The sequence below is a fragment of the Pistacia vera genome, unplaced genomic scaffold (genome assembly GCF_008641045.1).
Source record: "Pistacia vera cultivar Batoury unplaced genomic scaffold, PisVer_v2 Contig430, whole genome shotgun sequence".
In the NCBI taxonomy this organism is placed as follows: Eukaryota; Viridiplantae; Streptophyta; class Magnoliopsida; order Sapindales; family Anacardiaceae; genus Pistacia; species Pistacia vera.
Genome location: NW_022196258.1, coordinates 2,349,389 through 2,363,854, shown reverse-complemented (window position 1 = coordinate 2,363,854; position 14,466 = coordinate 2,349,389). Strand labels below are relative to the sequence as shown.

The window sequence follows — 14,466 nt, the reverse complement described above, 5'->3', positions numbered from 1 at the left end:
TGGTTTGTGGAACACCCACATCAACCAATTGCTGGTCCATTTTAGCCCAATTCAAGGTGCAGTCAAAATGAAAGCCTGCAAAATTGAACTTGGAGAAGAAAAGGTTTTGTTTGGAGCCTAGAGCCAATCCTTTTGTTTTGCAGCACCTGGAAATTGCAATTGATAATAATTTGGCAGGATGGCAGTGACAAAATCATATTGGTCTTGTGCTAACTTTTAGACTAAACACATTTGAGATTATGCAAAAAACCAAATACTCTTCAATAAAGGACTGCTCTTCACAAACTTATCAAACTAAGTTTTGATTCATTTCAATCTCTCAGTTCTTGACCCTAATACTAACAGTTGCATTTAGTTCTGCTGAATACAGGGGCATAGAGTAGATGTAGTTTTCCATTCAGCTTGAATTCAATCAAGAAATAATCACAAAAGGTTTCCAACAAGGAGCAGCAGATTTTTTATACACAACTTCAATGTACAAATTCATAGACACGGACAAGAGAAAGTGTTTTCTAAAAAATAGGTGTCTTACAAGCTGCTCAGAGATATCAAAATGAAAAAGTTCTGTCCTCAAGCACAAAGTTTCTATTGAGCTAAAGCTGTTCTGCACAATGCACAATATGTATAGATTTACAGTGACAACATTTGGATATCTATATCAGCATTTTAGTATCTACAACAGTTAAGCTACTCCTGTATTCCTGACTCAGGTAAATTATTGACATTAGTGGATGGAAGATAATCTTACAAAATCTTTCACTTTGGTTATTCAGCTTGAGATGCAGATGATACCATTGCTTCAACCGCGTCCAAAGTCTGTCCTTGATCAGCATTCATTATATGATCATGTCTGTTTGCTTGACAATCTATAATGGCAGGATGGCAATTTCCTTCCCGTGATGCTACCATTTTCCCATTTCCACCAATATCAGCGTGTGACGATGGCCCTGCTTGTGGATCAAAGCATGGTAGATCACTCTGACACCGAAGGCCAATTGTTCCACCAGTAGACAGCACACCACAATCATCTTCCTTCCAGACAGTAGAGGTATCACACTGCTTTTGGAATGGGAAAATACCCAACTCATCATCAATTTTTGCTTTAAGGTGTGCCAAAAGGCCTCTCAACCTCGCAACCTCAGCTTCAAGAATTGCTTGCCCCTGCAATTTCCTGACTAGTTGTTGGTTCAACAAGCGCAATTTCTTGACTTCCTCTTCTAAATAAGCTGTGTGGGCCTTCTTTTTCTCCCTATACTTTCGAACAGCTTCTCTGTTACCCTTTGGCCTTCTTGGTTTTAAACTAGAATGCTCCCCATCATTCGAGTGATCGTGATCGTGATCGTGATCTTCTTCAGATGGAATAACTCGAGTGTGTGTATGGTAGCATGTATGCGTATGAACCGCCACATCAGGACCAGGTGGGTTGCAAGTGTGAGTGTGAGTACATGTTCTAGTGGTCTTCAACAATTCATCGAGAAATAAGTCTACAGAAGCAGAATTATCTGTATTTGGCATTAGAGCTTTATCTGAAAGCTCTACCTCTCCATTATCCAGGTGTTCATGCATAACAACAAAAGTGAATGAACTTACCTGAAACACCCAATTCTCTTCACACGATTACTCCAACAAGGAAATAATCTCTATGTACGACTAAACTAATTAATGTTCTATAGAACCAATTCTTACTATTCTCAATCAAAAGTCAAAAGTATGATTCTGATCATGGAAATAATATTATTAATTTCAAGAATATATGCAAAGAATCACAGCCAGCATGCAGAGCATTATCCATTAATTGTCCACAGCATCAATTGTCATCTTTAACACACTAACAAGCATAGGAAAACCCTGAAATCAATCAAGAGTTGAGGGTCAAACATAAGAAAACTAAGCTTTTCAAGAATATATGCAAAGAATCACAGCCAGCATGCAGAACATTATCCATTAATTGTCCACAGCATCAATTGTCATCTTTAACACACTAACAAGCATAGGAAAACCCTGAAATCAATCAAGAGTTGAGGNTATTTAAGATTTTTCAAAATTTTATTATTTATTTTACCTTTCTTATGTAAAAATGAGTTGTTAGTAAATTTTAGGGTGGATTAGACAATAATTAGGGTAATTCATAATTGAGTTCCATATTTGTTGGGGTCTAAATGGTAAATTTGAGAGTTTTTGAAATATAAGTTAGTTCTACAAGTATTCAGGGTGTAAATGTTTAAACTTAATTATTATAAAAAATTTAGTACATTTCACTCTCTTACCATTGATTTGGTTAAAAGAATGGAAGAAAATTTAAGGGGCTGATGACAAGGGTTGAGATAATTACCAGTACCATAAGGGCTTAAAACTGATAACTGAGGGTATTTTAATATTTTAGCAATACCAGGTAGTTTTGTCTCTTTCAGAATCCCCTAGCTGTACTTCCTCAACGTAAACCTCACGGGTGAAAATGTTTTAATCTCTTTTTTTTTATTTTTTCACTTCAATGACAAACCAAAAAAACCCAATAGACTTCACTGTAAGCTCTTTGTTTGAATACGAATAACAAAGTCATAAACGGAAAGTTTTTCAGTTCAATTAGTTGTATTAGAATTTTTTTTGAATATATTACATAATAAAATAACCAAAGGGTTTACAACGGGTGTCTTGAGAAAGGAACACTTGCAAAGTGAATATTAGAGGGTAATTTTGAGAAAAAAAAAATTATGAATGTACTTATCGTTTAATTTAATAAAAAAAATAAAAAAAATTAAACATTGGTTTATAAAGAGTTTTAGTAAAGCTTAAATAATACCTCTCATAATTCAAAGAATATCCGAATCCATACTCATTGGTGAAACCTAATCCTACTAAGTGAAGTCAAATAGAATCCACACTCGGGACGGGTTCAGGTTCAAATGTTAAGCCAGTGACTTTTTAAAACTTACTCGAAAAATTGTCATTCCTCCTCAAGTATTTCTCTGTGTTTTTGTTTGTTTCTTTATATGCTTCCATTTTAACCTATTTTCTTCGAGATTGTTCAAGACTGGTGATGGCGGGTTTCATTGATATTCTACGTATAAAGTTAGCTCTAGACAACGTGATAACTGCAGGAACCCAACCTCATAAAGAAGATAACACAATACGATCCCTTCTTGGTTTGCATAACCCAGACCCACTGATGCAAATCATACAGATGCTTGAAGGGGGCCACATTATTATGGAGGTGGCGAAGGAGGAAATATTGCAATTATGGAATGATGATTGTGTTGCTCACGACCTGGATCTGGTTCTTGATCACGCTGGTCCGATGCAGCATGTGTGCAATCGCATACGAGGGCCATTTTGGCAGACTAGGATATTAGAGTTGACTTTTATGGGGCGTTTGGTTCAGGGAATGTTAGATTATTGGGAATGTTGGATTACTGAAAAGATAGATTACCTTGAAGATTATTGAGAATCTTTAGGAAAATGTGTTTGGTTAGTTGGAATAAATTGGTGGGTATGTTTTATTAATATGTTTGGTTGGAAGAAATAAATTGGTGGGTATGTTGTTTAAATTACTGAATTGTCCTTTAATTAAATATTATTATTTAGATTATTTATAACCACCTACATTTAACAACTTAGCAAAAACAACCCCATAGTAAAAGTTTGGAAAATCAACAATACACCCCCACCAACCTAGCCACTGTCGGCCGTCGACAACCACCGCTGGCCGCCAGAAGCCAGTAACGTAATGGCGCACGGAAGGCACGAAATGGCCTTCGTGCGTCGTATGGCCATTTCCGGCTAGAGATTTAGCCGGAAACGGCCAGATTGATGGCCGTTAATGCCCACAGACAGCCCTGATGGTTGTGCTTCTTTAAATATTTTGAAGAGTGGTGGTTTGGGAACGCTAGATTGTTAAGGTTAAAAGGGGATGTAGCTTATGGCAAGATTTACATTTAAAGAATCTTGATCATGGGAAAGGTTCTCATTCATTAAAAGTTATTGAAGGGTTTAAAAATGTCTTTTCAAAGGTATCGAGTGGGAACTATGATGGATATGTAATTGGTGGGGAAGAGGGTGCTTGAAATATTTTCAAAGATGGGGCACCGATACCCAAGGTTTTAATTATAGGCTTGCCAGATGAATCCAATGGTGAATGTGTTGCACCTAAGTAGTTGCTTCTGGGAGTGGAAACCAAAATTTACTGTGCATTATGAGAAGGCAGGGTGTGAAAATGTAAATTCCCCACCTGTGCTGTTTCTTTATGGCTTTGGGGTTGGTTCTTTTCATAATGAGAAGCAACTAAAAGATTTGGGCAGGGATTATAGAGTATGGGCAATTGACTTTCTTGGGCAAGGCATGTCATTGCCATTTGAAGATCCTACTGCACAGTCTAACGAAGGAGGTACAACATAAAGGAAGGATAAAGTGTGGGGATTTGGAGATGACGTTGAACCATGGGCGAGTCAGCTTGTCTTTTCTATGGATTTATGGCAGGATCAGGTTCGTTATTATTGTGGGGAACTCACTTGGAGGAATTGTTGCAGTTTACTTTGCTACTTGCAACCCTCAACTAGTGAAGGGTGTTACATTGCTTAATGCAACGTCCTTTTGGGGATTTTTACCCACCCTTTTTTTGGTTCTCCCTTGGAGTTGGTCACTGAAGCAAAGGTGTTTTGATGCTTATCTTCTTTTTGATGCGGGGGTTTGTTAAATGTTGTCCTTGGTGTTCTACTAGTGAGGTGTTGTAGTTTTTTTTGAGCTGCCAACTGCAATTTTTTTTGAGCCAGCAACTGTTGTTTTTGTAGTGTTTGTGGGCAGCAACTATTTTGCTTATTGGTTTTTTTTGCTGTTCTTGTATAAGGCTTGGCTGTCTTTTTTTTTGCAGTAGCCTGGGTGGTTTTTCTTGGTGCATGTCAGGCTGCTTTTGGGCATTAGGATTTTCATTACTGCCATTTCCATTTGTTCATCCTCTGGTTTAATTTTCTTTAAGTAATCAGTTTATCACTTGATTATATGTTCCATTTCATTGCCACCATTACACTTTGTCATGCATTTAGCTGAAGCAATGTAACAACAAACTTTCCATATTTAGAACAAGATTGTAGCATCCAACACAACCAACATATTTAACACACCCAACTGAAAGCAAAATAGAAGCAATAACTCATAAACATTATACTTAGTACAAATTTTTACAAGAACAGAACAGAAAAGCGGAGTGCTTGAAGTTTCGATTTTAGTTTAGCTGGAGCTCAATAGTTAGTCAATCAAACTGTGATCAATCATGCCTTCATTCTTTCCTTTTGCCTGCCAATAAAGATAATCCAATAAGAAGTTGCAACAACAAAAATCATGCCTTTAAGAATTACTCACCGTGACAAAAGATGTCTTCACACTTCCGCTGTCTTCAATAGACACTTCAAATGCTTCGGCAACTGACTTTGGACTTCTTCCCTTTGTGTTCGATTACAAAAGCCCTCCTTGACATTGCTTTCCTTTTAATGGCGTGCGATCGACAAAATATACATCTACTGCCCATGTGGGAACCTAAACCCAGCAACATTTCAGTAACAAACACATCAAAAACATCTAAGGATTTATATGTCCTTAGACAACACATCATACACTTAAGTACGTGTCAAAAATATCTACCACCCCGTCAACTTGATTGTTTCAGGGGCTAAAAGGTAGGCGGTAGACATCACTTTCGTCCAGTATGCGCAAGACATATATCCTCTTAAGTGACTTCGGCAACCCCATGAAAACATCTATCTTGTGCTGATCCTTGCACATTACCTCCAAAACATCTATCGTCTCTATTGGGGTTAAAAGTCCCAATTCTTCAATTTATGTAAACAAATGCTAACTTTTATCCTCTGATTTGTCAAAAGCTGCAACAAACTTTTCCATCCCTCAAGAAGCAACCACATACGTATCCCTTCACTTCTTCATTTGGTCCACCATTTCAGAGATGCCATCATAATTTCTTTTTCTTTTGTTGCTACTGGAAGTTTGCTACTGGAAGTCCTACGAGTTCCACTAGCTCCAGAGGCAGCCACATCATTCTTGTTTGGAACGTTACTTCCTTTATCAGCATCAGCATCAGCATCAGCATCAACATCCATTGATTCATTGTTGTTTTCGGGAATTTCTGAGTTAAGATCTTCAACCGCATCAACTGGGGTCTCCGCTCCAGCTCCACTTGCCCGGTCCCTACCGAAAACAATGGTTATTGTGTCATAGTGGGGGAAAGGTTTGTTCCTTAATCCTTGTGCAGCTGGATATCTTTGTAAAAGAAAAAAAGATAGATGAAATTTATAATTAATATACTAATAAAATTTACTGATGCATTGAAGATAGAAAAAACCTTACCTTCACCCACTCCTCAAACACATCATTGCTTGCAGTTATGCATTTATCTTCATCATTCCACCCAAAGCCACTGCCCTGATTTAACATATCTGAAATGGCAACATACTGCATTTTCCATAGCTTGTATCACGATTCAATATGTGGTGTTGCCTTCAACCCAGAAGATGGAATTATTTCTGCCATCATCTTTTCTAGTTGGACAAGAAACCCAGTTTTGAAAGTACCATTGTCAGCACCCCAATGACGACATTCCTTCAAAGTAAGTAGACAATTAGCTAAAATGGCATCCTCCTCTTTTGTCCATTGTCTTTTCCTTCTACTTCCACCGGCTTTTTTCTTCCCTTTATTACTAATGCTCGGGTCATACATTGTCAAAGGCATATCCTGACTTCCACTAGCTTTTGCTGACTTATCCATTGTTGAACAAATTGTTAAGAAAAAGAAATGAAACATTTATTAGGCAAATAATTAAATCTTGAATGATACTACCCCTTACTAAATAATAAAAGTCAGGAATATATTTATACAATAGAAGATTCATAAACGAAAAACATATAATCCAAGACAAATAAAAGTCAATAATATATTGTCAAAATTGAATGCAACTTCAAATTAAAAGGTGTTACACAGCTACCTTCCACATAACAATGAATAAGACATCAAATTGATTCCAACTTCCAGCACTACCTCTATCACTATCACTGATCCTCATGATCATAGATTCTTTACCATATCAAACATCACGCAATAACTCACCATTGACTTTTTTACAAATTAACGAAAAGTAGGAAAATTGTAACTGTGGACCAAGTACCCAGAAAGAATTAAAAAAAAAAAAAAAAAAAAGGTCGAACTAATTATACACCTATTTTCAAGGGCTGATTAAAGCAAGTCAGGTCCACCACCAATAGAGTAAAACAAGCAGTTGTTAACTGTAAGACTTAAAAGAACTTATCACAAAACATGCAACTTCTTTACTTTCATACAGTTTTCTCCCCCATATATAACAAAACATACAAGCATAATGTTAGAAACCCAACCTTCACCTGCAAATATCACTCACAATAGCAACTACCCAGAACCACTTCCATAACCACACACACAGAGTCAAACAGCACAGAACTCCAAAACACACCAGAATAATCCAAGAACAAGCAAATACTGAATTATATAAATTCATATATAAACAGAACTACAACACTACACCAAGTCAGTTCCACCAACAGCCATAGACCAACATAAGAAGAAAATAACCAGAACTAGAAAACAAGACCTACAATAAAAACAAAATGAAGAACCAGCTGGACTTCAAGGGCCAACACCTCCCCCAACCGTTTCCCTTTTTACTTTTCTGAATGAATCTCTGAAGTTCCCTGTAATTCTCTTTTATTATGATCACTTCTCTCACCATAACCGAATTCAGCATTCTCCCATTCATCAGTTGCCACTTGTCACTCTCTCATAAACCTAGTATCACACACACAACATGCATAAAGCCTGACAATATCGTCCATCATCCTCCTTTCACCCCCCTTGTTTCTCCTTTATGTTAGTGAATTCATCGCATTAACATCCCAAGCCCTATTGAGATAAATATGTGTATATAATAGCAAAAACAATATTTTGATTTATTCTTTATAGAAGCCATTATTAAATAATTCAGTAACAATTATTATTTCATCCCTCCTATCTGAGATATTGAAAAGAAACCAGAGATCCCCATTTATTCAAAGTGAAGAAAAAAAGGAGATCATAGATACCCCACCACAAGAAGCAAAACACTTAGATTTCCTAAAGCATTAACTGCCACAGAAAGCAGCCCTCTGGCGTAGCAAACTAAATAGCAAAAACTACTAGCAAGTCCTCACTTTTCTGTGCCTGTAACTCTTTCAAATGAGTTGTCTGGATTCAGAAATTCTAAGTGACATCTCTTCCTATAGGCATTCCATCCCAAGTAAAATTTACAATGGTCAAGTACATTATTAACCTAACAGTAGCTTATGATGATCTAGAAGATTTTGGCCAACAATACTTTCCTTTCTCTACCTTTATTTTCTTTCTTTGATCAAATAATTTTCCATAAAAAACCATTACTTTTTCGAGTAAAAAATTTCCAAACCTATCTTTCAATTATGTTCCTAATCCCTCTATAGTATCTTAATTTTAGTCTCTATGTAAGATATTATTAATTATTATTAGCAAGACAGAATGGAAGATGTAATAATTATATGAAAATGATAGAGCCACCGAAGGTTGCGCACCAAATCTGTACACCCAATGACGTGACAAAATCCTGACCGTTGATTAATATTAACTGATAATAAATAAACGGTCAGGATTTTGTCACGTCATTCGGTGCACAACCTTCGGTGGTTGTAGCATTACTCATAATTATAAGAGTCATAGTATGTGATCATTGCAGTGTAAGTCTTCCTGTTTTCTCAAACTATACAAAATTAATCCATTGTACAACATAAATCATAAACTAAACAAAACTAACCCAGAAACGCTTCTGACTTGAAATGAATAAGGAAAAAGAAGAACTTGCAAACTCAGCATCATTTTATCCTTTTTTCCTTGTCTCCAAGGATAAAAGATAACAAATGATATATTTGCTCTCTTCATCCATTGTTTGACCTTATATCCTAGTAAACCACATCTGTTCAATAACATTCATCTGATACCAACATTCATATATCCTACAGGTTTCTACTTGTTTCAAAGCCAATATTTCTGGCATCCACAAAACATGCTTTATGGTCACCAAATTGCACAACTGTCAACGTTGAAATATTTAGGGTCCCAAATAATTAGATATTAAATGATACAACCCCTCAATAAATAATAAAAGTCAAGAATGTATTTATACAATAGAAGATTCAAAAACGAAAAACATATAATCCAAGACAAATAATTTACATTCAAATGTCAAATGTCATTATGGCATGCAATATATATTATAAAGTACAAAACAACATACCTATTGCCACCCAAAGAAAAAACACCCTAAACTAATTACAACTACCTAGATCGTTGCCAACTTTCAAACATCTGGTGCGCTAGATTATCCCTCCATGCAGTCCATGCATCATTGGGTTCCACATGGCTTATAAATTCAGGTTCGGGATCGACTTCCGGTGGGGTATTGTTCATCTCACCAACCTCACTTTCCATAGGGTCAATAGCTATCTCAAACCTAATGTAGTTATGTAACAGGCAACAAGCGGATATTATTCTGCACTGCGTTTTGATAGGGTAGAAAGATTTCTCACTAAGAATCTTCCAACGGGCTTTCAAGATGCCAAAACATCTCTCAATGCAATTTCTTGCTCAAGAGTGTTTCATGTTGAAAAATTCTTGAGGTGTCGTTGGTTGGTAACCATCTCTCCACTCATTCAAATGGTATCTTTGGCCTCTATAAGGTGCCAAAAACCCTTCCCCATTGGTGTAACCTGCATCGCATAAATAGTAAAAACCTAGCATGATAATAAAAATGTCAATTACGAATACTCATCTAATCGTTCACCGTAACCGTAATGAACCTGGAAAATTGTATAAAAACTATACCTTGAGGGACCTTTAATTCATTTCTTCTACTAATTGCATCTCTAAGAACTCTACCATCAACAGCTAAACCTTCCCACCTGGGAAGAATATAAATGAATTGCATTTTTGGTGTGCAAACAACAAGAACATTCATCGCAATTTCATTTTTCCGAGTGCGATACATAGGTTTATCATGGGCGTCAACTTGAACCCTTATATATATTCCATCTAATGCGTCCAAACAATTCTACTAATAGGATAACACAAATTTAATAAATTAGTGTTGTACTAAAAAGGAACCTACATAAAAACAGCCATAATATACTGTTTAGGTTCTTCATTATGTACGCCTTGAACCATTTCCAGCGTTCATCTGTTGAGTCCTCCGTGATAGGCTCAGGTTCTTTCAATAAAATTGTATGCATTCTTAAAACAGCGTTCAACACTGCATGAAAATTTCTACTAACTGTTTCACCGGACCTAGCTATTTGGCGGCTAAAGACTCTGTTCTTGATATGGTGCACACAAATGTGAAGAAAACTACACATCATTTCCTCTACAGATGTATTTCTACTTGATTTTAACCCCCCTTCACGTTGAAGTAACACACATAATTTTTCAAAAGTTGTTATATTCATTCTACAGTTCACTACACATTGGTTATCATTTTCAAAAATCATTTTCCGTAAATTGAGGGTCCTAATGGTATGGTTATTGCTAAAGTTACCTGCATATCCTAATGGTATGATTATTGCTAAAGTTACCTGCATATGATATGCCCCATCTATGTCTATTCCTATTCTTCAGCAGCAAGGCAATCGTCGTAAAAACTAGCATAGCGTTTAGGGTGTCCATCAAATGAAAATACATCATCATAAGTGACACCAAATGCTTCTGCCTTTTAGTTAAACGAGCTATTATTGTTCACAGAGGAACATTGGATTACTGTCATATTTGAGGGAAGATGACATAACAATCACAAATATAAAACAACTCCAACATCCTGAAACTAGATTTCAATTCAACACCAAAATATCAGGCTTAAAACTGAAAGAATACTAGAACAACATATGATGTAATGATTACTTGTTATCAAGCCAACTTTGTAAAAAATAAGAGAAACAAATCTGCGCTTTTACCATGTTCAAACTAGTAAAGACATGCATTTAATTTGAGAAGCAAAAGGCAGGTACAATAGTGGGTTCAAAAACAAAAATTATACCTATTCAAAATGATAGGCAGGAATCTGAATATTCACAGTAGGAACAAATGAAAGCCTGATGTTCTCTTTCTTCAAACAAGAGTGTTGAAAAACAGCTGCAACAAACCAAAACCTTACTAATTACAATGGGTTGGTGCAAAGAAAGAGATAGGGAACTTAAATTTCTGCTGGAATATTTTCCAAGTTCAGACAAAATGTAAATAGTTGTATGATTTATGGAGAGCTGAACAGGTTTGTCGTAATGCTACCAAAAAAGTAATAAAGATTCAATACTAATTGCCCAATTTTATATAAATAATGAATATAAAGAAATTTAGGATAACCCGTTAATAAAATGCGTGAATATAATCTATAAATTATATATTATTTCACATGTAAATGTATACAAGAATACATCCAGACCAGCACAGCCAGCCAAGATGCCTATACAAATCATCAAAGAAAAAACGGTTGGACAGAGACCATAAACGGCCAAGCCAAACAGAAACCAACAAGAAACAAAACCTCCCCCAGCACAAAACAACCAACTGAACACTAAGATCCAGCCTACACCCCTGCAAACGTCACACCAGGCAACCTAAACGCAGTGGACACTTGGAAAAACTCCCCAATCAAGAATGAAACCACTTGACCTTCAGCAAAGACATCACAAAAGCAAAGATTCAAGGAATAGCGACGATTCAAGAATGCAACCCAAACATAAATGCATTAGTGTATAACAGTCAATCAACTCTAAATAACAAAGCCCAACCAAAACAAACGAATTAGGGCTCAATTTTGATTTTAGGGCTCACTAACATAGTTACGGATCTGAAGCTGAAAACTGGATGAATACCTCGATTCGGTGGGAGAAGACGGCAGAGATTTAAGGAACAACGACGATTTCCTTGGAAGTGAAGACTAATGACGAAATTCGCAGAAGATGCACTCCACTTGATCTGAAGATGAAAGGAAGCTCAAGTTAAATGCAACTGGGTTTGTGTTCAACTATGGAAAAAGTGGGTAATTAAGTTGGTAGATGAAGAATTAATTCGGTAACTTAAGAATAAAGGAGTTAGGTTTAGGGATTTCATGCAGTAATCAAGTTGGGAATTTAATTTTGTTGAAGTTGGAGGGTATAAACGGGTTTAAATTTTTGTGTATAAGGTTAAAAATGTCCATAACTTTTTTGTAAATTGTTTAGATAACAAGGGCATTATTGTCCTACAATTTTATTAATAAGGGATAGAATTGTAACAAAAAAAGATTACCCTGGTAATCTTAGAATACCTAAGAAAATTGAGGTAATCAGATTACCTCCTATATTACCAATAGTTACTACTATTGGTATTTGAGGATACCATAATCTTATATTATTTTGATATCCAAACGTGGTAATTAAGTAATATAAGATGACAGAACCCTAATAATCTCACATAACCCCCAACCAAACGCCCTATTAGAGTGCACGTTGAGCTCAATGAAGAATGACCCAGTCGAGAGAAAGTGTAGCAAGGGTTTTAGAGCAAAAATATGCAGCTTATTCAGCCAGTCAATTCATTAACCTTCTATATAAATTACAACAAGGAACCCTAGAAGAGTTTATAAACAAGTAGGACACTAAAACAAATATTGTACAAATATATAATTATTCATTACTCCCTTGCAATTAAAGTGGCAGGTCACAGAGCTACAATTGAAAACAGAGTGTCTGAAAACGCTCCCAAGAGAGACTCTTAGTAAAAAGATCAACAAGCTGAGCAGCGGTAGGAACATGTCGAAGATGAAGAGCACCGCAAGCATCCATCTTCCGAATGAAATGAAGATCAATGTCAATATGGCGTGTCTTCGCATGAAAAACAGAATTGGTAGCCATATGCAAGGCAAAGTATTGATTATTTTGGAGTAAAAGTGGAGAAAATAGCAATAGAACGCCAAGCTCGTGAAGAAAGATAACATAACCAACTGATATCAACAGCCATATATGCGAGAGCACGATACTCAGATTAAGCACTAGAATGAGAGACGACAAACTGTTTCTTAGCAGTCCAAGAAAGGAGATTGTTACCAAGAAACACATAACCACCAGTGACTGATTGGTGGGTAGAAACATTAAAAGCCCAATTCATGTCAGAATACACAACCAAGTGAAGCCTAGAATTACAGTGGAAAGTAAGGTCACGGATAAAAGAACTTTTGACATACCAAAGGATGCATTTAATCAAACGCATATCCCAGTGTAGGAGATTGCACCCGTTGAGCAACCTGATTTACAGCAAAAGCGATGTCCACCCGAGTGAGAGTGAGTTATTGAAGGCCACCAACCATGTTGCAGTATAGTGTAGCATCAAGAAAAGAGGCTATGATGGAATTGATGCTGCAGAACTTCTGCTGAAGAGGAGGAGTTGCAGAATCACCATCGGAAGTACTGAGGCGAGTTTGAGAGGAGATGGAGACCTGGGAGACATGGGACATCACTAGACCTGGCAAAACGGGTCTGGACCAGCGGGTCGACCCTAAATCCGGATAAAAAATATAGGGTGTGGGTCTTTAATATTAGACCCGTTTTCCTTCTACCTGTACCCGGCCCAACCCGTTTTGCCAACGGGTCAAGCGGGTACACCTACGGGTGCCCGCGAGCACCCGTTTGTTTTTCTCCTTTTCATTTTGCAAGGATACCCTAAATTCTAAATTGGGGTTTGGCCATGTTTTTGCCCCAACTCGCAAAATCCCTAACTTTCTCAAACTCATCATCGTCGCTTGTCCTGTCTTCGTTTCTCATCAGCACAAAAGGACTCTGCAAATAAACCCAACAACAAAACAAAAACATAAATCACACAAATTCAAAAATCCAAATTAAAAATTCAATCAAACAAAAACAAAAACCCAAAGGAAAAATTCAATCAAACTTGTCTAGGTAAAGTGCCATCAAGATCCTTCAAAGTTGGACGATACTCATGCATAACCCAATTGGTTCTCTTCCCCTTTGGAGCTCGTCCAGTATGAAACACAAGGGTCTTCTGTGCGTCATTCGTCACTGTTGTCATCTCTGCTGTAACAATGTAGTTTAAAATAGAAGGTTCTTTTTTTTGGTAAGGTGTCATTTGTTCATTGGCAGATGATTAACTCTATCTGGTGATGCAATGGAGGATGCGTTGCGGCCTGCGGGGTAGCAGGTTGCATGTAGGACGTGGGGAGTGGAAGTGGAGGTGATTAAAGTCAGAGTTAGGTTTTGGTTAGGATGAAGACTGAAGAATGGAGAATTTGCGGTAGAAGTTTCAAAAACTAAACAGTAAAAGAGGATACTCAGATCTGTTCAATCTTTGCCTATTTGCAGAGTCAATTCATTCTCAAACTGTTGCTTTTCT

At 36.8% G+C, this 14,466-nt stretch overlaps 2 protein-coding genes across 2 annotated transcripts; both read right to left on the bottom strand.

The window, feature by feature from the left end:
• Nucleotides 1-558: 558 nt before the first annotated feature.
• LOC116143599 (basic leucine zipper 24-like) lies at nucleotides 559-1,601 on the bottom strand. Its single transcript, XM_031429059.1, has one exon. It carries the CDS (start codon nucleotides 1,564-1,566, stop codon nucleotides 766-768), a length of 801 nt encoding a protein of 266 aa, XP_031284919.1. The 5' UTR covers nucleotides 1,567-1,601; the 3' UTR covers nucleotides 559-765.
• An 11,804-nt stretch (nucleotides 1,602-13,405) lies between these two features.
• On the bottom strand, nucleotides 13,406-14,145 carry LOC116143507 (protein NTM1-like 9). Its single transcript, XM_031428953.1, has 3 exons — nucleotides 14,008-14,145; nucleotides 13,836-13,895; nucleotides 13,406-13,555 (listed from the first exon to the last, which is right to left on the bottom strand). The coding sequence occupies exons 1-3, from the start codon at nucleotides 14,143-14,145 to the stop codon at nucleotides 13,406-13,408; spliced, it is 348 nt and encodes a 115-aa protein (XP_031284813.1).
• Between the last annotated feature and the right edge of the window lie 321 nt (nucleotides 14,146-14,466).